Source organism: Salvelinus alpinus, chromosome 2 (genome assembly GCF_045679555.1).
Source record: "Salvelinus alpinus chromosome 2, SLU_Salpinus.1, whole genome shotgun sequence".
Lineage (NCBI taxonomy): Eukaryota > Metazoa > Chordata > Actinopteri > Salmoniformes > Salmonidae > Salvelinus > Salvelinus alpinus.
Genome location: NC_092087.1, coordinates 97,038,143 through 97,064,193, shown reverse-complemented (window position 1 = coordinate 97,064,193; position 26,051 = coordinate 97,038,143). Strand labels below are relative to the sequence as shown.

General features: G+C 44.3%; 1 protein-coding gene across 2 annotated transcripts in view; it reads right to left on the bottom strand.

The window, feature by feature from the left end:
- The window catches only part of LOC139568349 (collagen alpha-1(XI) chain-like), a 93,249-nt gene that overhangs the window by 14,289 nt on the left and 52,909 nt on the right, over nucleotides 1-26,051 (bottom strand). For both annotated transcript variants that reach the window (XM_071390110.1, XM_071390109.1), the window contains exons 21-48: nucleotides 23,160-23,204; nucleotides 22,997-23,050; nucleotides 19,043-19,087; nucleotides 17,692-17,745; nucleotides 17,333-17,377; nucleotides 17,117-17,170; nucleotides 16,388-16,432; nucleotides 13,969-14,130; nucleotides 13,676-13,729; nucleotides 12,534-12,587; nucleotides 9,778-9,822; nucleotides 9,425-9,478; nucleotides 7,622-7,666; nucleotides 7,276-7,329; nucleotides 6,998-7,051; nucleotides 6,698-6,751; nucleotides 6,507-6,614; nucleotides 6,258-6,347; nucleotides 5,668-5,721; nucleotides 4,010-4,117; nucleotides 3,615-3,722; nucleotides 3,480-3,533; nucleotides 3,050-3,103; nucleotides 2,313-2,420; nucleotides 1,960-2,013; nucleotides 1,702-1,755; nucleotides 1,476-1,529; nucleotides 965-1,018 (exon numbers count right to left, since the gene is read on the bottom strand). In XM_071390110.1, the coding sequence (XP_071246211.1) occupies nucleotides 965-1,018; nucleotides 1,476-1,529; nucleotides 1,702-1,755; nucleotides 1,960-2,013; nucleotides 2,313-2,420; nucleotides 3,050-3,103; nucleotides 3,480-3,533; nucleotides 3,615-3,722; nucleotides 4,010-4,117; nucleotides 5,668-5,721; nucleotides 6,258-6,347; nucleotides 6,507-6,614; nucleotides 6,698-6,751; nucleotides 6,998-7,051; nucleotides 7,276-7,329; nucleotides 7,622-7,666; nucleotides 9,425-9,478; nucleotides 9,778-9,822; nucleotides 12,534-12,587; nucleotides 13,676-13,729; nucleotides 13,969-14,130; nucleotides 16,388-16,432; nucleotides 17,117-17,170; nucleotides 17,333-17,377; nucleotides 17,692-17,745; nucleotides 19,043-19,087; nucleotides 22,997-23,050; nucleotides 23,160-23,204 (1,818 nt within the window). The remainder of the gene's footprint in view (nucleotides 1-964; nucleotides 1,019-1,475; nucleotides 1,530-1,701; nucleotides 1,756-1,959; nucleotides 2,014-2,312; nucleotides 2,421-3,049; nucleotides 3,104-3,479; nucleotides 3,534-3,614; nucleotides 3,723-4,009; nucleotides 4,118-5,667; nucleotides 5,722-6,257; nucleotides 6,348-6,506; nucleotides 6,615-6,697; nucleotides 6,752-6,997; nucleotides 7,052-7,275; nucleotides 7,330-7,621; nucleotides 7,667-9,424; nucleotides 9,479-9,777; nucleotides 9,823-12,533; nucleotides 12,588-13,675; nucleotides 13,730-13,968; nucleotides 14,131-16,387; nucleotides 16,433-17,116; nucleotides 17,171-17,332; nucleotides 17,378-17,691; nucleotides 17,746-19,042; nucleotides 19,088-22,996; nucleotides 23,051-23,159; nucleotides 23,205-26,051) is intronic.

Below are 26,051 nucleotides of genomic sequence, written 5' to 3'. Positions count from 1 at the left end.
AGACAGAGCAACATAGGACAAGCAAGATGTAGCATGCAGACAGAGAAACATAGGACAAGCAAGACGTAGCATGCAGACAGAGAAACATAGGACAAGCAAGACATAGCATGCAGACAGAGCAACATAGGACAAGCAAGACATAGCATGCAGACAGAGAAACATAGGACAAGCAAGACATAGCATGCAGACAGAGAAACATAGGACAAGCAAGACATAGCATGCAGACAGAGCAACATAGGACAAGCAAGACATAGCATGCAGACAGAGAAACATAGGACAAGCAAGACATAGCATGCAGACAGAGAAACATAGGACAAGCAAGACATAGCATGCAGACAGAAAAACATAGGACAAGCAAGACATAGCATGCAGACAGAAAAACATAGGACAAGCAAGACATAGCATGCAGACAGAGCAACATAGGACAAGCAAGACATAGCATGCAGACAGAAAAACATAGGACAAGCAAGACATAGCATGCAGACAGAAAAACATAGGACAAGCAAGACATAGCATGCAGACAGAGGAACATAGGACAAGCAAGACATAGCATGCAGACAGGGGAACATAGGACAAGCAAGACATAGCATCCAGACAGAAAAACATAGGACAAGCAAGACATAGCATGCAGACAGAGAAACATAGGACAAGCAAGACATGGCATGCAGACAGAGAAACATAGGACAAGCAAGACATAGCATGCAGACAGAGGAACATAGGACAAGCAAGACATGGCATGCAGACAGAGAAACATAGGACAAAAAGCAACAAGACAAAATCCATAAAAGCAGTGTTTCCACACCTCAAAAGCTACAGACAGCAGACAACATGGAAAGCTGCAATACACAGCTAGGGATTATGTTCACAAATCTGACTGACCTTTAGCCACGTCTTCATGACTTTTGTGAAAGTGTGATAGGTGGTGCAGTTATGTGTGTCTGATGGCAGTGTATTCCAGACTTACGCTGCCTCCTGATACACCAACGGGTCCTGGGTCTCCCGATTCTCCATCCTCCCCCTTCGAGAGAGAAAGAGAGAGAGAGAGAGAGAGAGAGAGAGAGAGAGAGAGAGAGAGAGAGAGAGAGAGAGAGAGAGAGAGAGAGAGAGAGAGAGAGAGAGAGAGAGAGAGAGAGAGAGAGAGAGAGAAAGGGGGAGGGAGGGAGGGAGAGAGAGAGAGTGAGAGTAGAGAGAGTGAGAGAGGGAGAGAGTGAGAGAGAGAGAGAGAGAGAGAGAGAGAGAGAGAGAGAGAGAGAGAGAGAGAGAGAGAGAGAGAGAGAGAGAGAGAGAGAGAGAGAACGAAAGAAAGAGAGAGAGAGAAAGAAAGTGAGAGAGGGAGGGAGGGAGGGAGAGAGACAAAAAGAGAAAGAGAAAGAGATGACATCATAACACTCCTCCCTTAGCCCCTCTCTTCCACAGACACATAATATCCCAGTGAACACGTGTCCAGAACACCACAGTAGTGACTCTCTGCTTACCTTCTCTCCATTTACCCCTGGCTGTCCAGCCCCACCTGGTCTGCCCAGAGCACCCTGCACAACACACAGAGGACAGGTTAGTGTGTGCGTGTGTGTGTGTGTGTGTGTGTGTGTGTGTGTGTGTGTGTGTGTGTGTGTGTGTGTGTGTGTGTGTGTGTGTGTGTGTGTGTGTGTGTGTGTGTGTGTGTGTGTGTGTGTGTGTGTGTGTGTGTGTGTGTGTACTCACCTGTCCCCCACTAGGCCCTTGTGGCCCTCTGGGACCAAACTGACCTGGACGACCCTGATAGGAAAAGACAGTAATTATAGTAATCAATCAACAGATCATCAATAGACCTAGTTTCATTATGTGGATTAGTGATGTCACAATCACCAATCAATCTCCATCCACCACTCACCTATCTAGTTCCAAACCTCTATCTAGTTCCTGTATCTGAATCAGTAGGCTGACAGGAAACAGTGTCATAAAGACAGGATGTGACCTCACCATCAAGCCGGTGTGTCCGCTCTCCCCCTTCTCTCCTGGAAGACCAGGCATCCCCTAGGAAACACACAACCTCACGTTTATAATTGTTATAAACAGTTGATTGACAAACTAAAGTTGTAAGGATGTCAATTACCATGACTACAGCAATACCACCCAAGACAATATCACATGGGAATATTGACTCACCTGTGTGTGCGTGTGTGTGTGTGTGTGTGTGTGTGTGTGTGTGTGTGTGTGTGTGTGTGTGTGTGTGTGTGTGTGTGTGTGTGTGTGTGTGTGTGTGTGTGTGTGTGTGTGTGCGCGTGTGTGTGCGCGTGCGTGCGCGTGCGTGTGCGTGTGTGTGTGTGTCTCACCTGTAGTCCAATGGGTCCTTTGGAGCCCTTGAATCCCCGGAGACCCTCGTCACCCTTGGCCCCGTACATTCCCTGCTGGCCCCTGGGACCTGACTCCCCATCCACACCCTGGGAGAGAGGAGGGGGGAGAGGAGAGAAGAGAAGAGGGGGTAGGAGGGGCGGGGGAGAGAGACAGGGTGTAGGGAGGAGGGGATGGAGGGGAGGAAGGAGAGAGACGGGGGAGAAGGGGAGGGAAAGGGGAGGAGGGGAGAGAGAGAGAGCGAGAGAGAGAGAGAAGAGTCGGGGGGAGAGAGAGCGAGAGAGAGAGATAATGGGGGTAGGGAGGAGAGGAGAGATATAGGAGGGTCAGGGGGAGAGAGAGAGGGTGTAGGGAGGAGGGGATGGAGGGGAGGAAGGAAAGAGATGGGGAGGGGGGGAGAGAGAGAGAGAGAGAGAGAGAGAGAGAGAGAGAGAGAGAGAGAGAGAGAGAGAGAGAGAGAGAGAGAGAGAGAGAGAGAGAGAGAGGAGAGATATAGGAGGGTCGGGGGAGAGAGAGAGGGTGTAGGGAGGAGGGGATGGAGGGGAGGAAGGAGAGAGATGGGGGAGAAGGGGAGGGAAAGGGGAGGAGGGGAGAGTGAGAAAGAGAGAGGGAGAAGGTTTAGGGAGGAGAGGAGAGGGAGAAGATTACTTTCAATATTCAAAATGAAACCTTTAGACTAGAGAAACAGTACAGGTATGTGGTTGTACAACAGACTCACAGGAACTCCTGACTGCCCCATCGGGCCCTGGCCACCGGTTGGTCCTGTGGGGCCCTATGGAGACACAGACAATATTAGTTAGTTACTAGGTAGATAACAGGCTATAACAAGGTTCATGAGACTAAATGGTTTAATATTTGGTATTTGTGTAGTATTAGTGTAGTTTTAGGGTAGTATTGGTTTAGTATTAGTGTAGTATTAGGGCAGTATTGGGGTAGTATTCGTGTTGTATTAGGGCAGTATTGGGGTAGTATTGGCGCAGTATTAGAGTGGTCTTGTGGTAGTATTAGTGTAGTATTATGTAGTACTTGTGTAGTGTTTGTGTAGTATTAGGGTCGTATTGGTGTGGTATTGGTATAGTATTGGTGTAGTACTGTATTAGTGTAATATTGGTGTAGATTTGGTGTAGTAATTATCTCAGTAGACTCACTGATTCTCCTTTGTCTCCTTTGCTGCCCTTCTGTCCTGGTCCTCCAGTCTCTCCCTACACACACACACAATAAATGCCTTCAGATACACACAACAACAACAACAACACACACACACAGGGACAGGGCCATGTTACCTTATCCCCATCCTCTCCTGGGGGGCCTGCAGGGCCTGCAGCTCCAGGTAGTCCTAGAGGTCCCTGGTCTCCATCCTGTCCTGATGGTCCAATGGGGCCCGCCCCTCCCTGGGACAACACAACACACAGACAGACAGTTACATTACCTACACACAACTCTGGAACTATAGGGTCTCAGAACACAGAACTCAGAACTCACAATATGGAACTCAGAACTCAGAATACCTAACTCAGAACTCACAATACGGAACGTAGAACTCAGAATACGGAACTCAGAACTCAGAATACGGAACTCAGAACTCAGAATACGGAACTCAGAATATGGAACTCAGAACTCAGAAAACGGAACTCAGAACTCAGAACTCACAATATGGAATACATTTAAAGGTACCTACCGGTTCCCCCTTCTCTCCCATTGGTCCAGGTCCACCCACAGCCCCTGCCCTCCCAGGCTGACCAATGGCACCGGCCGACCCTGGAGGACCCCTCTCACCACCGGCCCCCTGCAGAGAGAGAGAGGGGATATACATATGTGCATTATACATCTTCACACTGTCTGTCTGGGGTCTGTGTTGGAGATGGAGGGAGAGGAAGTGTCTGTCTGGGGTCTGTGTTGGCAGATGGAGGGAGAGGAAGTGTCTGTCTGGGGTCTGTGTTGGCAGATGGAGAGAGAGGAAGTGTCTGTCTGGGGTCTGTGTTGGAGATGGACAGAGAGGAAGTGCCTGTCTGGGGTCTGTGTTGGAGATGGAGAGAGAGGAAGTGTCTGTCTGGGGTCTGTGTTGGAGACGGAGAGAGAGGAAGTGTCTGTCTGGGGTCTGTGTTGGAGATGGAGAGAGAGGAAGTGTCTGTCTGGGGTCTGTGTTGGAGATGGAGAGAGAGGAAGTGTCTGTCTGGGGTCTGTGTTGGCAGATGGAGAGAGAGGAAGTGTCTGTCTGGGGTCTGTGTTGGAGATGGAGAGAGAGGAAGTGTCTGTCTGGGGTCTGTGTTGGCAGATGGAGAGAGAGGAAGTGTCTGTCTGGGGTCTGTGTTGGAGATGGAGAGAGAGGAAGTGTCTGTCTGGGGTCTGTGTTGGAGATGGAGAGAGAGGAAGTGTCTGTCTGGGGTCTGTGTTGGAGATGGAGAGAGAGGAAGTGCCTGTCTGGGGTCTGTGTTGGAGATGGAGAGAGAGGAAGTGTCTGTCTGGGGTCTGTGTTGGCAGATGGAGAGAGAGGAAGTGTCTGTCTGGGGTCTGTGTTGGAGATGGAGAAGGAGGAAGTGTCTGTCTGGGGTCTGTGTTGGCAGATGGAGAGAGAGGAAGTGTCTGTCTGGGGTCTGTGTTGGAGATGGAGGGAGAGGAAGTGTCTGTCTGGGGTCTGTGTTGGCAGATGGAGGGAGAGGAAGTGTCTGTCTGGGGTCTGTGTTGGCAGATGGAGAGAGAGGAAGTGTCTGTCTGGGGTCTGTGTTGGAGATGGACAGAGAGGAAGTGCCTGTCTGGGGTCTGTGTTGGAGATGGAGAGAGAGGAAGTGTCTGTCTGGGGTCTGTGTTGGAGATGGAGAGAGAGGAAGTGTCTGTCTGGGGTCTGTGTTGGAGATGGAGAGAGGGGAAGTGTCTGTCTGGGGTCTGTGTTGGCAGATGGAGAGAGAGGAAGTGTCTGTCTGGGGTCTGTGTTGGAGATGGAGAGAGAGGAAGTGCCTGTCTGGGGTCTGTGTTGGAGATGGAGAGAGAGGAAGTGTCTGTCTGGGGTCTGTGTTGGAGATGGAGAGAGAGGAAGTGTCTGTCTGGGGTCTGTGTTGGAGATGGAGAGAGGGGAAGTGTCTGTCTGGGGTCTGTGTTGGCAGATGGAGAGAGAGGAAGTGTCTGTCTGGGGTCTGTGTTGGCAGATGGAGAGAGAGGAAGTGTCTGTCTGGGGTCTGTGTTGGCAGATGGAGAGAGAGGAAGTGTCTGTCTGGGGTCTGTGTTGGCAGATGGAGAGAGAGGAAGTGTGTGTCTGGGGTCTGTGTTGGCAGATGGAGAGAGAGGAAGTGAGGAATAGAGAGAGAGGACAGATGTAGAAGGAGAGGAGAGAGGACTCACTATAGCTCCTGCTGCTCCGACTGGTCCTTCACCTCCTTTCAGACCAGCAGGACCCTGGGGAGAACACACTGCTATCACACCATCACAGGATCTGTGTGTGTGTCTGTGTCTGTCTCTCTGTCAGTCTCTGTGTCTTTGTCTGTCTCTGTGTCAGTATCTGTGTATGTGTCTGTCTCTGTGTCAGTCCCTGTGTCTGTTTGTCAGTCTCTGTGTCAGTCTCTGTGTCAGTTTCTGTGTCAGTCTCTTTGTCAGTCTCTGTGTCAGTCTCTTTGTCAGTATCTTTTTCAGGCTCTGTGTCTCTCTCTGTCACTTTGTCTGTCTCTGTGTCAGTATCTGTGTCAGTCTCTGTGTCAGTCTCTGTGTCAGTCTCTGTGTCCATCGCTGTGTCAGTCTCTGTGTCAGTCTCTGTGTCAGTATCTGTGTCTGTCTCTGTCTCTGTGTCTGTGTCAGTCTCTGTGTCAGTCTCTTTGTCAGTCTCTTTGTCGGTCTCTGTGTGTGTGTGTGTGTGTGTGTGTGTGTGTGTGTGTGTGTGTGTGTGTGTGTGTGTGTGTGTGTGTGTGTGTGTGTGTGTGTGTGTGTGTGTGTGTTACCATGCCCCCGGCGGCCCCTCTGCTGCCTCTGAAGCCCCTGAGTCCTGGAGGACCAGCTTTCCCAGAAGTCCCTCCTGCACCCGGGTCGCCCTGGAAACAGCAACAACAACAGCTCTGATTGGTGGAACGCTCATGAGGTCAATTGAACTAACCAGTGAAGATGATTCTTGTAATGACTGGTAATGGTGATTATCGAGGTGAAAACAATGATGATTCATAATGATGATGATGATGATGACGAAGAATCACCTTCGCTCCCTCCTTCCCGGCGGCGCCAGGTAAGCCCTGCTCTCCCGGTACGCCAGGTGACCCGGGGTGACCTCTGTCTCCCAATGACCCGGTCTCACCTGATTTACCCTGCAGCAACAAATCAGGTTAGAGAGAACACAAACAGACCAATCAGGTTAGAGAGAACACACATAGCAACCAATCAGACTCACCTGTGGCCCCACAACACCTCCTGGACCTGGGGGTCCCGTCTTTCCTTGGAAACCCTGGAGAGAGAGAGAGAGAGAGAGAGAGAGAGAGAGAGAGAGAGAGAGAGAGAGAGAGAGAGAGAGAGAGAGAGAGAGAGAGAAGGGGGAAAGAGAAAGAGAGAGAGAGAGAGAGAGAGAGAGAGAGAGAGAGAGAGAGAGAGAGAGGGGAGGGAGAGGGAGAGAGAACAAGAGAGAACAAGAGAGACATTAGTGGATGGATAGGTGTATTTAGGTAACTTCTTGTGACCTTTAACCTCTACTCACCGGCTCTCCTCTCTGACCTGGGTGACCCGGAAGTCCATCTTTCCCGGCTGGACCCTACACACACACAGGAAGGGACATGACAGTCACACAATTCAACATCCTGTTACACTACAATGACAGCAGAACTGAGTGTCCTCAATAGTATAATATTTTGTGTGTGTGTGTGTGTGTGTGTGTGTGTGTGTGTGTGTGTGTGTGTGTGTGTGTGTGTGTGTGTGTGTGTGTGTGTGTGTGTGTGTGTGTGTGTGTGTGTGTGTGTGTGTGTGTGTGTCACTCACGTTGGGTCCCTTGAGTCCTGATTCCCCGTTCCGTCCTTGTGGCCCTTGAGGCCCCTGGACAACACATAAATTAATCAATCAAACAGTCCATCAATTCATTCATCAAACACTCATCCAACCAATCAAACACGTAATTCAATCAATCAAACACTCATCCAACCAATCAAACACGTAATTCAATCAATTAAGTAATTAGCCAGTTACCCAAGTAACAAATCAACCAATTAAAACACTTACACAACCAATCAACCAGTCAACAAATATACTAATTAACAAATCAGCCAATCAACTAATTAACCACTCAATCAATAAAGCGATGAATGAAGCATGCCGTTCCTGTCCTTACCCTGTCTCCAGTTGGTCCGTTGGGTCCATCGTGTCCAGAGGAGCCCTGTGACAGGCAGCATGGAAAACAAACAAATCAAATACAACTGTATTGGATCGCATACACATATTCAGATGTTATTGTGGGTGTAGCGAAATGCTTGTGTTCCTAGCTCCAACAGTGCATTAGTATCTAACATTTCACAACAAAACACACACATCTAAAAAGTAAAGCAATGGAATCAAGAAATATAGAAATATTAGGACGAGTGATGTCAGAGTCCGGAATATAAATCTGTACAGAAAGTATTCAGATCCCAGGACTTTGTCCACATTTTGTTACGTTACAGCCTTATTCTAAAATAGATTTTTTTTTATCCTCAGTAATATACACACAATACCCCATAATAATAAAGCGACAACAGGTTTTGAGAAATTTTTGCAAATGTTTCAAAATAAAATATAAAAATAAACGTATTTACATAAGTATTCAGACACTTTGCGATGAGACTCCAAATTGAGCTCAGGTGCATCCTGTTTCCATTGATCATCCTTGAGATGTTTCTACAACTTGATTGGAGTCCACTTGTGGTATATTCAATTGATTGGACATGATTTAGAAAGGCACACACCTGTCTATATAAGGTCCCACAGTTGACAGTGAATGTCTGAGCAAAAACCAAGCCATGAGGTCGAAGGAATTGTCCGTAGAGCTCCGAGACAGGATTGTGTCGAGGCACAGATCTGCGGAAGGGTAACAAAACATTTCTGCAGCATTGAACGTCCCCAAGAACACAGTGGCCTCCATCATTCTTAAATGGAAGAAGTTTGGAACCACCAAGACTCTTCCTAGAACTGGCTGTCCGGCCAAACTGAGCAATCAGGGTAGAAGGGCCTTGGTCAGTGATTAAACCAAGAACCCGATGGTCACTGACAGTGCGTCCAGAGTTCCTCTGTGGAGATGGGAGAACCTTCTAGAAGGACAACCATCTCTGCAGCACTCCACCAATCAGGCCTTTATGGTAGAGTGGCCATATGGAAGCCACTCCTCAGTAAAAGGCACATGACAGGTCGCTTGGACTTTGCCAAAAGACACCTAAAGGACTCAGACCATGAGAAACAAGATTCTCTGGTCTGATGAAACCAAGATTGAACTCTTTGACCTGAATGCCAAGTGTGACGTCTGGAGAAAACCTGGGACCATGAAGCATGGTGGTGGCAGCATCATGCTGTGGGGATGTTTTTCAGCGGCAGGGACTGAGAGACTAGTCAGGATCGAGGCAAAAATGAACGGAGCAAAGTACAGAGAGATCCTTTTTTAAATTGTATTTGCTAAAATGTCTAAAAATCTGTTTTTGCTTTGTCATTATGGGGTATTCTGATGTCATTATGGGGTATTGTGATGTCATTATGGGGTATTATGATGTCATTATGGGGTATTATATTATATATATATATTATATATTATATAGAATACTATATTATACTATTAACTTATAGAATACTATACTATATACTATAATATTAATCCGTGTGACTGAGGTTATGCTCCAAATGGCACCCTATTCTCTATGTAGTGCACTAATCAAAAGTAGTGCACTATAAAGGGAATAGGGTACCCTTACCAAAGGCACCCTATTCTCTGTGTAGTGCACTAATCAAAAGTAGTGCACTATAAAGGGAATAGGGTACCCTTACCAAAGGCACCCTATTCTCTATGTAGTGCTCTACTTTTTAGGATGCCATTTGGGATGCATGCTGTGTTATGGCTAGTACTGCTGGATCATTATGACCTCATAATGATTAGAATGGATTGAACTCTGACCTTTCCCCCTGTCTTCCCTGTTGGTCCCTTGGCACCCCGGCCCCCACGCAGCCCCTGCAGGAAAAACAACAGTATTACACACACAGATAAACACACATAGACAGAGAAACACGCACATGTACACACACAGACAGTACTCACATTCGTACACACACAGACAGTACTCACACACGTACACACACAGACAGTACTTACATACGTACACACACGCAGTACACAGACAGTACTCACATACGTACACACACAGACAGTACTCACATAAAGTACACACAGACAGTACTCACACACGTACACACACAGACAGTACTCACACAGACAGTACTCACACACGTACACACACAGACAGTACTCACGTTAGGACCCCTTTGTCCTGCACTGCCTGCTTCCCCCCCGGGACCCTGTGGAAGAGAAAACAGGACAGACCGTTACTATGGGTACACCATACAGCCCGTCACCATGGATACACCACTGATGAATTAACAACATTTAAATATGTTTAATATACTGTACCTGACAATATACTGTATACTGTACCTGACAATATACTGTATACTGTACCTGACAATATACTGTATACTGTACCTGACAATATACTGTACCTGACAATATACTGTATACTGTACCTGACAATATACTGTATACTGTACCTGACAATATACTGTATACTGTACCTGACAATATACTGTATACTGTACCTGACAATATACTGTATACTGTACCTGACAATATACTGTATACTGTACCTGACAATATACTGTATACTGTACCTGACAATATACGGTATACTGTACCTGACAATATACGGTATACTGTACCTGACAATATACTGTACCTGACAATATACTGTATACTGTACCTGACAATATACTGTATACTGTACCTGACAATATACTGTATACTGTACCTGACAATATACTGTATACTGTACCTGACAGTATACTGTACCTGCAAATATACTGTATACTGTACCTGACAATATACTGTATACTGTACCTGACAATATACTGTATACTGTACCTGACAGTATACTGTATACTGTACCTGACAATATACTGTAGCTGACAATATACTGTATACTGTACCTGACAATATACTGTATACTGTACCTGACAATATACTGTATACTGTACCTGACAATATACTGTATACTGTACCTGACAATATACGGTATACTGTACCTGACAATATACTGTACCTGACAATATACTGTATACTGTACCTGACAATATACTGTATACTGTACCTGACAGTATACTGTACCTGCAAATATATTGTATACTGTACCTGACAATATACTGTATACTGTACCTGACAATATACTGCATACTGTACCTGACAGTATACTGCATACTGTACCTGACAGTATACTGCATACTGTACCTGACAATATACTGTATACTGTACCTGACAGTATACTGTACCTGACAGTATACTGTACCTGACAATATACTGTATACTGTACCTGACAATATACTGTATACTGTACCTGACAATATACTGTACCTGACAATATACTGTTTACTGTACCTGACAATATACTGTACCTGACAATATACTGTATACTGTACCTGACAATATACTGTATACTGTACCTGACAATATACTGTATACTGTACCTGACAATATACGGTATACTGTACCTGACAATATACTGTACCTGCAAATATACTGTATACTGTACCTGACAATATACTGTATACTGTACCTGACAATATACTGTATACTGTACCTGACAGTATACTGTATACTGTACCTGACAATATACTGTACCTGACAATATACTGTATACTGTACCTGACAATATACTGTATACTGTACCTGACAATATACTGTATACTGTACCTGACAATATACGGTATACTGTACCTGACAATATACGGTATACTGTACCTGACAATATACTGTACCTGACAATATACTGTATACTGTACCTGACAATATACTGTATACTGTACCTGACAGTATACTGTACCTGCAAATATACTGTATACTGTACCTGACAATATACTGTATACTGAACCTGACAATATACTGCATACTGTACCTGACAGTATACTGCATACTGTACCTGACAATATACTGTATACTGTACCTGACAGTATACTGTACCTGACAGTATACTGTACCTGACAATATACTGTATACTGTACCTGACAATATACTGTATACTGTACCTGACAATATACTGTACCTGACAATATACTGTTTACTGTACCTGACAATATACTGTACCTGACAATATACTGTATACTGTACCTGACAATATACTGTACCTGACAATATACTGTATACTGTACCTGACAATATACTGTACCTGACAATATACTGTATACTGTACCTGACAATATACTGTACCAGACAATATACTGTATACTGTACCTGACAATATACTGTATTTGACAATATATTGTACTTGACAATAAACGTTGTGTTTTCTATAGCACCGACTTGATGAAAGTGTGTTTCAATTACATAGAAACAGAATATAAATACAATAAATATTGACGTGTCCATGTCCAGCAGGGCCCATATGGCATAGAATTACACATAGGATCTCTATGTTATAAATATCTATGGGTGTGTTAGTAAATTCACTCTGGCTATCTACTCCGATGATTTCAGAGCACCTCGTCCGAGTGTGCCAGAGCGCAGAATAACTGATGAATTTATGAACACTCAACACCCGTTGAATATGGCCGGTGTCGGTAAATGTTGTCAAAAAAGCGTAATTAAATTGTTGCCAGCAGCACAGTTACAGTCACCAACGCTCTGGATAACATGAAAACAGCCTAACCAGCTCTGCTAGGGCGAGTAAAATGGTCAGAGTGAGGTGTTCTCTCATTGGTGTCTGGAAGTAGAAAGTAAGCTAGCCAACGTTGTCAGCTCGGGTGCTTGACTGCCATTGTGAGGTCAGAATGCTCCGATCAACCCTCCTCCTCGACCAGAGCTGCCAGTGTTGCGCTCTGAACGCTCCGAGAGCCAAACACTCTGAATTTATGAACGGACAATCTGACAACGCTCTGAATTTAGGAACGCCCAGAGTGCACTGTGGCACTCCAGATTGAATGTATGAACAGCCCCTATGGTAAAGCCTCGCTCTACTACTCACCCTCTTCCCCTTCTCTCCCAACACTCCGATAGATCCAGGGAAACCATCCGAACCCTGTTGACAGTCACACAAACGTTACTGCTACAAACAATGTGTTAGCCTTCTCTGTGTTACTGCTACAAACAATGTGTTAGCCTTCTCTGTGTTACTGCTACGTTCAAACAATGTGTTAGCCTTCTCTGTGTTACTGCTACAAACAATGTGTTAGCCTTATCTGTGTTACTGCTACAAACAATGTGTTAGCCTTCTCTGTGTTACTGCTACATTCAAACAATGTGTTAGCCTTCTCTCTGTTACTGCTACAAACAATGTGTTAGCCTTCTCTGTGTTACTGCTACATTCAAACAATGTGTTAGCCTTCTCTCTGTTACTGCTACAAACAATGTGTTAGCCTTCTCTGTGTTCCTGCTACATTCAATGTGTTAGCCTTCTCTGTGTTCCTGCTACGTTCAATGTGTTAGCCTTCTCTGTGTTACTGCTACGTTCAATGTGTTAGCCTTCTCTGTGTTACTGCTACATTCAAACAATGTGTTAGCCTTCTCTCTGTTACTGCTACAAACAATGTGTTAGCCTTCTCTGTGTTACTGCTACATTCAAACAATGTGTTAGCGTTCTCTCTGTTACTGCTACAAACAATGTGTTAGCCTTCTCTGTGTTACTGCTACGTTCAAACAATGTGTTAGCCTTCTCTGTGTTACTGCTACGTTCAATGTGTTAGCCTTCTCTGTGTTACTGCTACGTTCAAACAATGTGTTAGCCTTCTCTGTGTTACTGCTACATTCAAACAATGTGTTAGCCTTCTCTGTGTTACTGCTACATTCAAACAATGTGTTAGCCTTCTCTGTGTTACTGCTACGTTCAATGTGTTAGCCTTCTCTGTGTTACTGCTACATTCAAACAATGTGTTAGCCTTCTCTGTGTTACTGCTACAAACAATGTGTTAGCCTTCTCTCTGTTACTGCTACAAACAATGTGTTAGCCTTCTCTGTGTTACTGCTACAAACAATGTGTTAGCCTTCTCTGTGTTACTGCTACGTTCAATGTGTTAGCCTTATCTGTGTTACTGCTACGTTCAATGTGTTAGCCTTCTCTGTGTTAACTAATATGTTTATTTGTTTACTTGATATATTTACTCCTCTCACCTTAGGTCCTTTTTGTCCCGGATACCCCGGCAAACCTGGAACTCCCAGTTTACCCTGTTAGAGAGAGAGAGAGAGAGAGAGAGAGAGAGAGAGAGAGAGAGAGAGAGAGAGAGAGAGAGAGAGAGCGAGGAGGAGAATAGAAGCAGAGAAGATTGAGTCTTCTGTAAATGTTGACATCATATAACTTTTTGATACAAGGTAATGCCTAGGCTTTAGCTCAGTGTGCTAGCGCAGACAACAGTGGTTTAAAATCTCCCACCAACACACACACACCCCATCTGTGTAGCACCTACCTTTTCTCCAGCGATGCCCACGGTTCCAGCCTCCCCCAGCGGTCCAGCCTGTCCTTTAGGTCCTTCAGGACCATCCTCTCCCCTGGACCCTGGGACCCCGTTATCACCCCCGTCACCTTTCAGCCCCATCTCTCCCTTAGAGCCGGGGAACCCGTCCTCACCCTACAACTCAGAACACAGAGAACACAGAACACAGAACATGCTGCAAGGTCAGAAACACAGAGAACACAGAACACAGAACATGCTGCAAGGTCAGAAACACAGAGATAACTCTGGGGTAGTGCTGTGTAAAACATAGAGCTAATTCAGGGTAGTGCTGTGTAAAACCGAGGTTAACTCAGGGTAGAGATGTGAGCATGCGCTGACCAACTGGCAAGTGTCTTCACTGACATTTTCAACCGCTCCCTGTCTGAGTCTATAATACCAACATGTTTCAAGCAGACCCCCATATTCCCCGTGCCCAAGAACACTAAGGTAACCTGCCTAAATGACTACCGACCTGTAACTCTGTAGCCATGAAATGCTTTGAAAGGCTGGTCATGGCTCACATCAACACCATTATCCCAGGAACCCTAGACCCACTCCAATGTGCATACCGCACCAACAGATCCACAGATGATGCAATCTCTATTGCACTCCACACTGCCCTTTCCCACCTGGACAAAAGGAACACCTATGTGAGAATGCTGTTCATTGACTACAGCTCAACATTCCACACCATAGTGCCCACTAAGCTAAGGACCCTGGGACTAAACACCTCCCTCTGCAACTAGATCCTTGACTTCCTGACGGGCTGCCCCCAGGTGGTAAGGGTAGGGAATAACACATCCGCCACGCTGATCCTCAAGGGGGCCCCTCAGGGGTGCGTGCTCAGTCCCCTCCTGTACTCCCTGTTCGCTCATGACTGCACGGCCAGGCACGACTCCAACACCATCATTAAGTTTGCTGATGACACAACAGTGGTATTCCTGATCACCGACAACGACGAGACAGCCTACAGGGAGGAGGTCAGAGACCTGGCCGTGTGGTGCCAGGACAACAACCTCTCCCTCAACGTGATCAAGACAAAGGAGATGATTGTGGACTACAGGAAAAAGGTGGACCGAGCACGCCCCCATTCTCATCGACGGGGCTGTAGTGGAGCAGGTTGAGAGCTTCAAGTTCCTTGGTGTCCACATCACCAACAAACTAACATGGTCCAACCACACCAAGACAGTCGTGAAGAGGGCACGACAAAACCTATTCCACCTCAGGAGACTGAAAAGATTTGGCATGGGTCCTCAGATCCTCAAAAGGTTTTACAGCTGCACCATCGAGAGCATCCTGATGGGTTGAATCACTGCCTGGTATGGCAATTGCTCAGCCTCCGACCGCAAGGCACTACAGACGGTAGTGCGTATGGCCCAGTACATCACCGGGGCCAAACTTCCTGCCATCCAGGACCTCTATACCAGGCGGTGTCAGAGGAAGGCCCAGAAAATTGTCAAAGACTCCAGCCACACTAGTCATAGACCGTTCTCTCTGTTACCTTATGGCGGTACCGGAGTTCCAATTCTAGGTCCAAGAGGCTTCTAAACAGCTTCTACCCCCAAGCCATAAGACTCCTGAACAGCTAATCAAATGGTCACCCAGACTATTTGCATTGCCCCCCCCCCCCCCCCCCCCCAAGCTGCTGCTACTCTCTGTTATTATCTATGCATAGCCACTTTAATAACTCTACCTACATGTACATAATTACCTCAATTACCTTGACACCGGTGCCCCCTGCACATTGACATTGACATTGACTCTGTACCGGTACCCCCTGTATATAGCCCCGCTATTGTTATTTACTGCTGCTCTTTAATTATTTGTTATTCTTATCTCTTACTTTTTGGGGATTTTCTTAAAACTGCATTGTTGGTTAAGGGCTTGTAAGTAAGCATTTCACTACACCTGTTGTATTCGGCGCATGTGACAAATAAAGTTTGATTTGATTTGTAAAAGATAGAGATAAGTCAGGGTAGAGCTGTGTAAAACACAGAGATAACTCAGGGTAGAGCTGTGTAAAACAGAGAGATAACTCAGGGTAGAGCTGTGTAAAACAAAGAGATAACTCAGGGTAGAGCTGTGTAAAACACAGAGATAATTCAGGGTAAAGCTGTGTAAAACACAGAGATAATTCAGGGTAGAGCTGTGTAAAACACAGAGATAACTCAGGGTAGAGCTGTGTAAAACACAGAGATAATTCAGGGTAAAGCTGTGTAAAACACAGAGATAATTCAGGGTAGAGCTGTGTAAAACACAGAGATAATTCAGGGTAGAGCTGTGTAAAACACAGAGATAACTCAGGGTAGAGCTGTGTAAAACAGTGAGATAACTCTGGGTAGAGCTGTGTAAAACACAGAGATAATTCAGGGTAGAGCTGTGTCTCTCTCACCTTCTCCCCTTTGCTTCCCTTCATTCCTCTAATTCCGTCCGCTCCCTGAGGCACAGAGACAGAGAATACACACTTAGAATGGAACCCAGAGACAGAGAATACACACTTAGAATGGAACACAGAGACAGAGAATACACACTTAGAATGGAACCCAGAGACAGAGAATATACACTTAGAATGGAACCCAGAGACAGAGAATACACACTTAGAATGGAACACAGAGACAGAGAATACACACTTAGAATGGAACCCAGAGACAGAGAATACACACTTAGAATGGAACCCAGAGACAGAGAATACACACTTAGAATGGAACACAGAGACAGAGAATACACACTTAGAATGGAACACAGAGACAGAGAATACACACTTAGAATGGAACACAGAGACAGAGAATACACACTTACAATGGAACACAGAGACAGAGAATACACACTTACAATGGAACACAGAGACAGAGAATATAAACTTACAATGGGACACAGAGACAGAGAATACACACTTACAATGGAACACAGAGACAGAGAATACACACTTAGAATGGAACACAGAGAACACACACTTACAATGGAACACAGAGACAGAGAATATACACTTAGAATGGAACCCAGAGACAGAGAATACACACTTAGAATGGAACACAGAGACAGAGAATCAGAACAAACAGAATGGAACACAGAGACAGAGAATCAGAACAAACAGAATGGAACACAGAGATTTAGAATGTACCTTCACTCCTCTCGATCCTGGATATCCTATAGGCCCCTGGACTCCTGGTGGGCCCTATACACACACAGAGAGACACGTCAGTAACATCACACACACACACACACACACACACACACACACACACACACACACACACACACACACACACACACACACACACACACACACACACACACACACACACACACACACACACACACACACAGGTAGACTTACCGGTAGTCCCTTCTCTCCTGGAGTCCCCTCTCTCCCTGGGTGACCCTGTAGACACGAGGATAAGATAATATGGATGAGAGCAAATATGTGTTTGTATGTGAGTGTGCAAGTCTGTTAGCATGTGTGAGTTTTGTTAGAGTGTGTGTTAGCATATGTGTGTGTTAGCGTGTATGTTAGCGTGTGTGTTAGCGTGTGTGTGTGTGTGTGTTAGCGTGTGTGTGTGTTAGTGTGTGTGTGTGTGTGTGTGTGTGTTAGCGTGTGTGTGTGTTAGTGTGTGTGTGTGTGTTAGCGTGTGTGTGTTAGCGTGTGTGTTAGCGTGTGTGTGTGTGTGTGTTAGTGTGTGTGTATGCAGTACTCACGGTAGGTCCATCATTCCCAGGTAGTCCCTGCAACCCTTTCTTCCCTTGGGGCCCCTGAGAGACAAAGCATAGGTCATTTTAATTACAACCTACACCTTTAATTTGAAATATCTCATCATATCATCTGGCATATGGGGTGACAGGTAGCCTAGTGGTTAGAGGCAGGTAGCCTAGTGGTTAGAGGCAGGTAGCCTAGTGGTTAGAGGCAGGTAGCCTAGTGGTTAGAGGTAGGTAGCCTAGAGGTTAGAGGCAGGTAGCCTAGTGGTTAGAGGCAGGTAGCCTAGTGGTTAGAGGCAGGTAGCCTAGTGGTTAGAGGCAGGTAGCCTAGTGGTTAGAGGCAGGTAGTCTAGTGGTTAGAGGCAGGTAGCCTAGTGGTTAGAGGCAGGTAGACTAGTGGTTAGAGGCAGGTAGCCTAGTGGTTAGAGGCAGGAAGCCTAGTGGTTAAAGGCAGGTAGTCTAGTGATTAGAGGCAGGTAGACTAGTGGTTAGAGGCAGGTAGCCTAGTGGTTAGAGGCAGGTAGCCTAGTGGTTAGAGGCAGGTAGCCTAGTGGTTAGAGGCAGGTAGTCTAGTGGTTAGAGGCAGGTAGCCTTGGGGTTAGAGGCAGGTAGCCTAGTGGTTAGAGGCAGGTAGCCTAGAGGTTAGAGGCAGGTAGCCTAGTGGTTAGAGGCAGGTAGTCTAGTGGTTAGAGGCAGGTAGCCTAGTGATTAGAGGCAGGTAGACTAGTGGTTAGAGGCAGGTAGCCTAGAGGTTAGAGGCAGGTAGCCTAGTGGTTAGAGGCAGGTAGCCTAGTGGTTAGAGGCAGGTAGTCTAGTGGTTAGAGGCAGGTAGCCTAGTGATTAGAGGCAGGTAGCCTAGTGGTTAGAGGCAGGTAGCCTAGTGGTTAGAGTGTTGGACTAGCAACCGAAAGGCTGCAAGATCGAATCCCCAAGCTGACAAGGTAAAAATCTGTCATTCTGCCCCTGAACAAGGCAGTTAACCCACTGTTCCTAGGCCATCATTGAAAATAAGAATTTGTTCTTGACTGACTTGCCTAGTTAAATAAATATGTCATATATTCCTGTGTGTTGGCATGTTTCATATATGTTGACATACAGTACATGAAATGTATGATATATTGACATAAACTATCTCATACATTCTGTGTTGGCATGTTTTAATCACAACCTACCCCTTAACTTTGACAGGTTTAATATGCAGTTTATGTTGACAACATATTTAGGACAGTCCTACCTTAACTTTGACATGTTTAATATGCAGTATATGTTGACAACATATTTAGGACAGTCCTACCTTAACTTTGACATGTTTAATATGCAGTATATGTTGACAACATATTTAGGACAGTCCTACCTTAACTCCTGGCAAGCCGACCAGTCCCTGAGGACCAGGAAACCCCTGTTAGAGACAGACAGAGAGAGGGAGTTAAAAGTGTGTCGGCGTGTTACTGAGGCGCAGGTCAAATGCTGTTTGTTCACCCGCCCGCTAATTACCCATTTGCAACAGCCTGACTACATGTGACAAAGCGAACCTGACCTGCTAATATAGAAACTGCACTGTACAGTCAGAGATGGTGTCAAAAAATGTTGACCTTTTTAGACAGGCCCATGTTTCTGCTTATCATTTAGAACATTTTGGAAGGCTATTTGTTAGTCAACTTGGGTCTATACTTAGATACATGCAGCTTCTCTTCTGTCATTACTTGTTGTCCTAGACCAGTGGTTCCCAAACTTTATATAGTCCCGTACCCCTTCAAACATTCAACCCTCCAGCTGTACCCCCTCTAAAACGTTATATAGTCCCGTACCCCTTCAAACATTCAACCTCCAGCTGTACCCCCTCTAAAACGTTATATAGTCCCGTACCCCTTCAAACATTCATACCTCCAGCTGTACCCCCTCTAAAACGTTATATAGTCCTGTACCCCTTCAAACATTCAAACCTCCAGCTGTACCCCCTCTAAAACTTTATATAGTCCCGTACCCCTTCAAACATTCAAACCTCCAGCTGTACCCCCTCTAAAACTTTATATAGTCCTGTACCCCTTCAAACATTCAAACCTCCAGCTGTACCCCCTCTAAACCTTTATATAGTCCCGTACCCCTTCAAACTTCCAGCTGTACCCCCTCTAAAACTTTATATAGTCCGGTACCCCTTCAAACATTCAAACCTCCAGCTGTACCCCCTCTAAACCTTTATATAGTCCCGTACCCCTTCAAACCTCCAGCTGTATCCCCTCTAAAACTTGACATAGTCCGGTACCCCTTCAAACATTCAACCCTCCAGCTGTACCCCCTCTAAACCTTTATATAGTCCCGTACCCCTTCAAACCTCCAGCTGTATCCCCTCTAAAACTTTATATAGTCCGGTACCCCTTCAAACATTCAAACCTCCAGCTGTACCCCCTCTAAACCTTTATATAGTCCCGTACCCCTTCAAACCTCCAGCTGTACCCCATCTAAAACTTTATATAGTCCGGTACCCCTTCAAACATTCAAACCTCCAGCTGTACCCCCTCTAAACCTTTATATAGTCCCGTACCCCTTCAAACATTCAACCTCCAGCTGTGTACCCCCTCTAGCACCAGGGTCAGCACACTCTCAAATTTAGTTTTTTAGCATCATTGTAAGCCTGCCACACACACAATATACGATACATTTATTAAACATAAGAATGAGTGTGAGTTTTTGTCATGACCCGGCTCGTGGGAAGTGGCAGAGCTCTTATAGGACCAGGGCACAAATAAAAATATATAATAATAAAAATAATAATCAATAATTTTGCTCTTTATTTAACCATCTTACATATAAAACCTTATTTGTTCATTGAAAATGGTGAATAACTCCCCACAGGTAATTGAGAAGGGTGTGCCCGCCCTAGAAGACTAAGAAACCCCTGGCTCACCATCATGTCATAAATCAATAGAATGAATGCTACATTCTAGTTGACATGGGTAGAGTTGGTTATCTCTTTCCTATTTCATCTCTGCTTCTCTCACGCAGCAAAGACATTTAGGGACCGGGGAGAAAATGTGAGAACTTTTGAAACAAAACGGGAAAGATTTTCTGCGCAAAATTTCCAAATGAAATCAGTTTAACGGGTTTTGAGAAAACGAAAAGTTGTTAAAAAAAGACCCAACATGTTTTTGATAAGATTGTAGTTTGGGTTGGATGCATATTTTATGTGGTTGAAAAACGATCAGCTTTTATGATGCTGATAAAGATAGCACTGTTACCTTTACAGACGGACCCTAACCGCTCATTCACTCTCTCAAGATGCCGAAATAAATAAATAATATTTCTCCACTCCTGTTTCCAAGTCAAAATGTACATTTGGTGTTTCATTTTAATGCAAGAAATGCTTAATTCCATATTATTATTATTAACATGATATTAGACTATGTGAGAGGTTATAGACCTACAGTTAATATGATATTAGACTATGTGAGAGGTTATAGACCTACAGTTAATATGATAGACTATGTGAGAGGTTATAGACTATGTGAGCGGTTATAGACTATGTGAGAGGTTATAGACTATGTGAGAGGTTATAGACTATGTGAGAGGTTATAGACCTACAGTTAATATGATAGACTATGTGAGAGGTTATAGACTATGTGAGAGGTTATAGACCTACAGTTAATATGATAGACTATGTGAGAGGTTATAGACTATGTGAGAGGTTATAGACTATGTGAGAGGTTATAGACTATGTGAGAGGTTATAGACTATGTGAGAGGTTATAGACTATGTGAGAGGTTATAGACCTACAGTTAATATGATAGACTATGTGAGAGGTTATAGACTATGTGAGCGGTTATAGACTATGTGAGAGGTTATAGACCTACAGTTAATATGATAGACTATGTGAGAGGTTATAGACTATGTGAGAGGTTATAGACTATGTGAGAGGTTATAGACTATGTGAGAGGTTATAGACTATGTGAGAGGTTATAGACTATGTGAGAGGTTATAGACCTACAGTTAATATGATAGACTATGTGAGAGGTTATAGACTATGTGAGAGGTTATAGACCTACAGTTAATATGATATTAGACTATGTGAGAGGTTATAGACTATGTGAGAGGTTATAGACCTACAGTTAATATGATAGACTATGTGAGAGGTTATAGACCTACAGTTAATATGATAGACTATGTGAGAGGTTATAGACTATGTGAGAGGTTATAGACTATGTGAGAGGTTATAGACCTACAGTTAATATGATAGACTATGTGAGAGGTTATAGACTATGTAAGAGGTTATAGACTATGTGAGAGGTTATAGACTATGTAAGAGGTTATAGACTATGTGAGAGGTTATACACTATGTGAGAGGTTATAGACTATGTGAGAGGTTATAGACTATGTGAGAGGTTATAGACTATGTGAGAGGTTATAGACCTACAGTTAATATGATAGACTATGTGAGAGGTTATAGACCTACAGTTAATATGATAGACTATGTGAGAGGTTATAGACCTACAGTTAATATGATATTAGACTATGTGAGAGGTTATAGACTATGTGAGAAGTTATAGACTATGTGAGAGGTTATAGACCTACAGTTAATATGATAGACTATGTGAGAGGTTATAGACCTACAGTTAATATGATAGACTATGTGAGAGGTTATAGACTATGTGAGAGGTTATAGACTATGTGAGAGGTTATAGACTATGTGAGAGGTGATAGACTATGTGAGAGGTTATAGACTATGTGAGAGGTTATAGACTATGTGAGAGGTTATAGACTATGTGAGAGGTTATAGACCTACAGTTAATATGATAGACTATGTGAGAGGTTATAGACAATGTGAGAGGTTATAGACTATGTGAGAGGTTATAGACTATGTGAGAGGTTATAGACTATGTGAGAGGTTATAGACTATGTGAGAGGTGATATACTATGTGAGAGGTTATAGACTATGTGAGAGGTTATAGACTATGTGAGAGGTTATAGACTATGTGAGAGGTTATAGACCTACAGTTAATATGATAGACTATGTGAGAGGTTATAGACTATGTGAGAGGTGATAGACTATGTGAGAGGTTATAGACCTACAGTTAATATGATAGACTATGTGAGAGGTTATAGACTATGTGAGAGGTTATAGACTATGTGAGAGGTTATAGACTATGTGAGAGGTTATAGACTATGTGAGAGGTTATAGACTATGTGAGAGGTTATAGACTATGAAGTGTGTGTGTGTGTGTGTGTGTGTGTGTGTGTGTGTGTGTGTGTGTGTGTGTGTGTGTGTGTGTGTGTGTGTGTGTGTGTGTGTGTGTGTGTGTGTGTGTGTGTGTACCTGCAACCCAGGGTTTCCTTGCTGCCCGGATGCTCCCATCTCCCCCGGAGGTCCCTGTAGACAGAGGAAATGACATCATAGACACCACTCTTCCAGTTGATGTCAACACAGGGTTCTAGAGTGAACAGTTAGGGTTCTAGAACGTCTCAGTCATCATACTCACCAAGTTTCCCTTAGAACCTTGGATTCCATCCACACCTCGGATGCCCTGAAGAGGGGTAGACAGGACAGAGAGGGGGGAAGAGGGGAGATTGGGGAGGGAGGAAAGAAAAGAGGAGAAAAAGGAGAGGGGATAGGGGAAACAGGGGAAAGAGGAGAGAGACAACTGTCAATCAACCAAATAAGTTTGAAGAAGAGATACTAACCTGAGTCTAGATTGTCATTAGTGTTGTCTGTCTAGTAAACATCCAGGAAACAACAGCTTTATAGATGCAGTAAACATCCAGGTATCAGACCAGGCTGTGAGGCCTTCAGGCATTGAAGTTGTTCTGCTAGGTGTGTGTGTGTGTGTGTGTGTGTGTGTGTGTGTGTGTGTGTGTGTGTGTGTGTGTGTGTGTGTGTGTGTGTGTGTGTGTGTGTGTGTGTGTGTGTGTGTGTGTGTGTGTGTGTGTGTGTGTGTGTGTGTGTGTGGTTAGAACAGGTGTTAACAACATGTAACAGCCGCAGGTCACAGACAACATGTTGAAGGGTGTTATATTGGCAGACAGACAGAAGCGTTCCTAATGTCTTCTAATCTGATAAAGATGTGAACATATTTCATGTGATGTTAATGTAACGTTAACATATGTAGCATTACCATAATAGTTTGTTAGCAGCAAGTGGAGACAGGTTGGAGTTGAGGTCAGAGTTCAAGATTTAATGAGCAATGGAGCTACAGCTACAAAGCCTTCAGGTCTACAGTGTAGTAAGGATGAGGTCTGTAGGTCTACAGTATAGTAAGGATGAAGTCTGTAGGTCTACAGTATAGTAAGGATGAAGTCTGTAGGTCTACAGTATAGTAAGGATGAAGTCTGTAGGTCTACAGTATAGTAAGGATGAAGTCTGTAGGTCTACAGTATAGTAAGGATGAGGTCTGTAGGTCTACAGTATAGTAAGGATGAAGTCTGTAGGTCTACAGTATAGTAAGGATGAAGTCTGTAGGTCTACAGTATAGTAAGGATGAGGTCATCAGGTCTACAGTATAGTAAGGATGAGGTCATCAGGTCTACAGTATAGTAAGGATGAAGTCTATAGGTCTACAGTATAGTAAGGATGAAGCCTGTAGGTCTACAGTATAGTAAGGATGAAGTCTGTAGGTCTACAGTATAGTAAGGATGAGGTCTGTAGGTCTACAGTATAGTAAGGATGAAGTCTGTAGGTCTACAGTATAGTAAGGATGAAGTCTGTAGGTCTACAGTATAGTAAGGATGAAGTCTGTAGGTCTACAGTGTAGTAAGGATGAGGTCTGTAGGTCTACAGTATAGTAAGGATGAGGTCATCAGGTCTACAGTATAGTAAGGATGAGGTCATCAGGTCTACAGTATAGTAAGGATGAAGTCTATAGGTCTACAGTATAGTAAGGATGAAGCCTGTAGGTCTACAGTATAGTAAGGATGAAGTCTGTAGGTCTACAGTATAGTAAGGATGAGGTCTGTAGGTCTACAGTATAGTAAGGATGAAGTCTGTAGGTCTACAGTATAGTAAGGATGAAGTCTGTAGGTCTACAGTATAGTAAGGATGAAGTCTGTAGGTCTACAGTATAGTAAGGATGAGGTCTGTAGGTCTACAGTATAGTAAGGATGAAGTCTGTAGGTCTACAGTATAGTAAGGATGAAGTCTGTAGGTCTACAGTATAGTAAGGATGAGGTCTTCAGGTCTACAGTATAGTAAGGATGAGGTCATCAGGTCTACAGTATAGTAAGGATGAAGTCTTCAGGTCTACAGTATAGTAAGGATGAAGTCTGTAGGTCTACAGTATAGTAAGGATGAGGTCTGTAGGTCTACAGTATAGTAAGGATGAGGTCTGTCAGGTCTACAGTATAGTAAGGATGAGGTCTGTCAGGTCTACAGTATAGTAAGGATGAAGTCTGTCAGGTCTACAGTATAGTAAGGATGAGGTCTGTCAGGTCTACAGTATAGTAAGGATGAGGTCTGTAGGTCTACAGTATAGTAAGGATGAGGTCTGTAGGTCTACAGTATAGTAAGGATGAGGTCTTCAGGTCTACAGTATAGTAAGGATGAGGTCTTCAGGTCTACAGTATAGTAAGGATGAGGTCTTCAGGTCTACAGTATAGTAAGGATGAAGTCTGTAGGTCTACAGTATAGTAAGGATGAAGTCTGTAGGTCTACAGTATAGTAAGGATGAAGTCTGTAGGTCTACAGTGTAGTAAGGATGAAGTCTGTAGGTCTACAGTATAGTAAGGATGAGGTCTGTAGGTCTACAGTATAGTAAGGATGAGGTCTGTAGGTCTACAGTGTAGTAAGGATGAGGTCATCAGGTCTACAGTGTAGTAAGGATGAGGTCATCAGGTCTACAGTATAGTAAGGATGAGGTCATCAGGTCTACAGTATAGTAAGGATGAGGTCATCAGGTCTACAGTATAGTAAGGATGAGGTCTTCAGGTCTACAGTATAGTAAGGATGAGGTCATCAGGTCTACAGTATAGTAAGGATGAGGTCATCAGGTCTACAGTATAGTAAGGATGAGGTCATCAGGTCTACAGTATAGTAAGGATGAGGTCATCAGGTCTACAGTGTAGTAAGGATGAGGTCTGTAGGTCTACAGTATAGTAAGGATGAGGTCATCAGGTCTACAGTATAGTAAGGATGAGGTCATCAGGTCTACAGTATAGTAAGGATGAGGTCTGTAGGTCTACAGTATAGTAAGGATGAGGTCATCAGGTCTACAGTATAGTAAGGATGAGGTCATCAGGTCTACAGTGTAGTAAGGATGAGGTCTGTAGGTCTACAGTGTAGTAAGGATGAGGTCATCAGGTCTACAGTGTAGTAAGGATGAGGTCATCAGGTCTACAGTGTAGTAAGGATGAGGTCATCAGGTCTACAGTGTAGTAAGGAT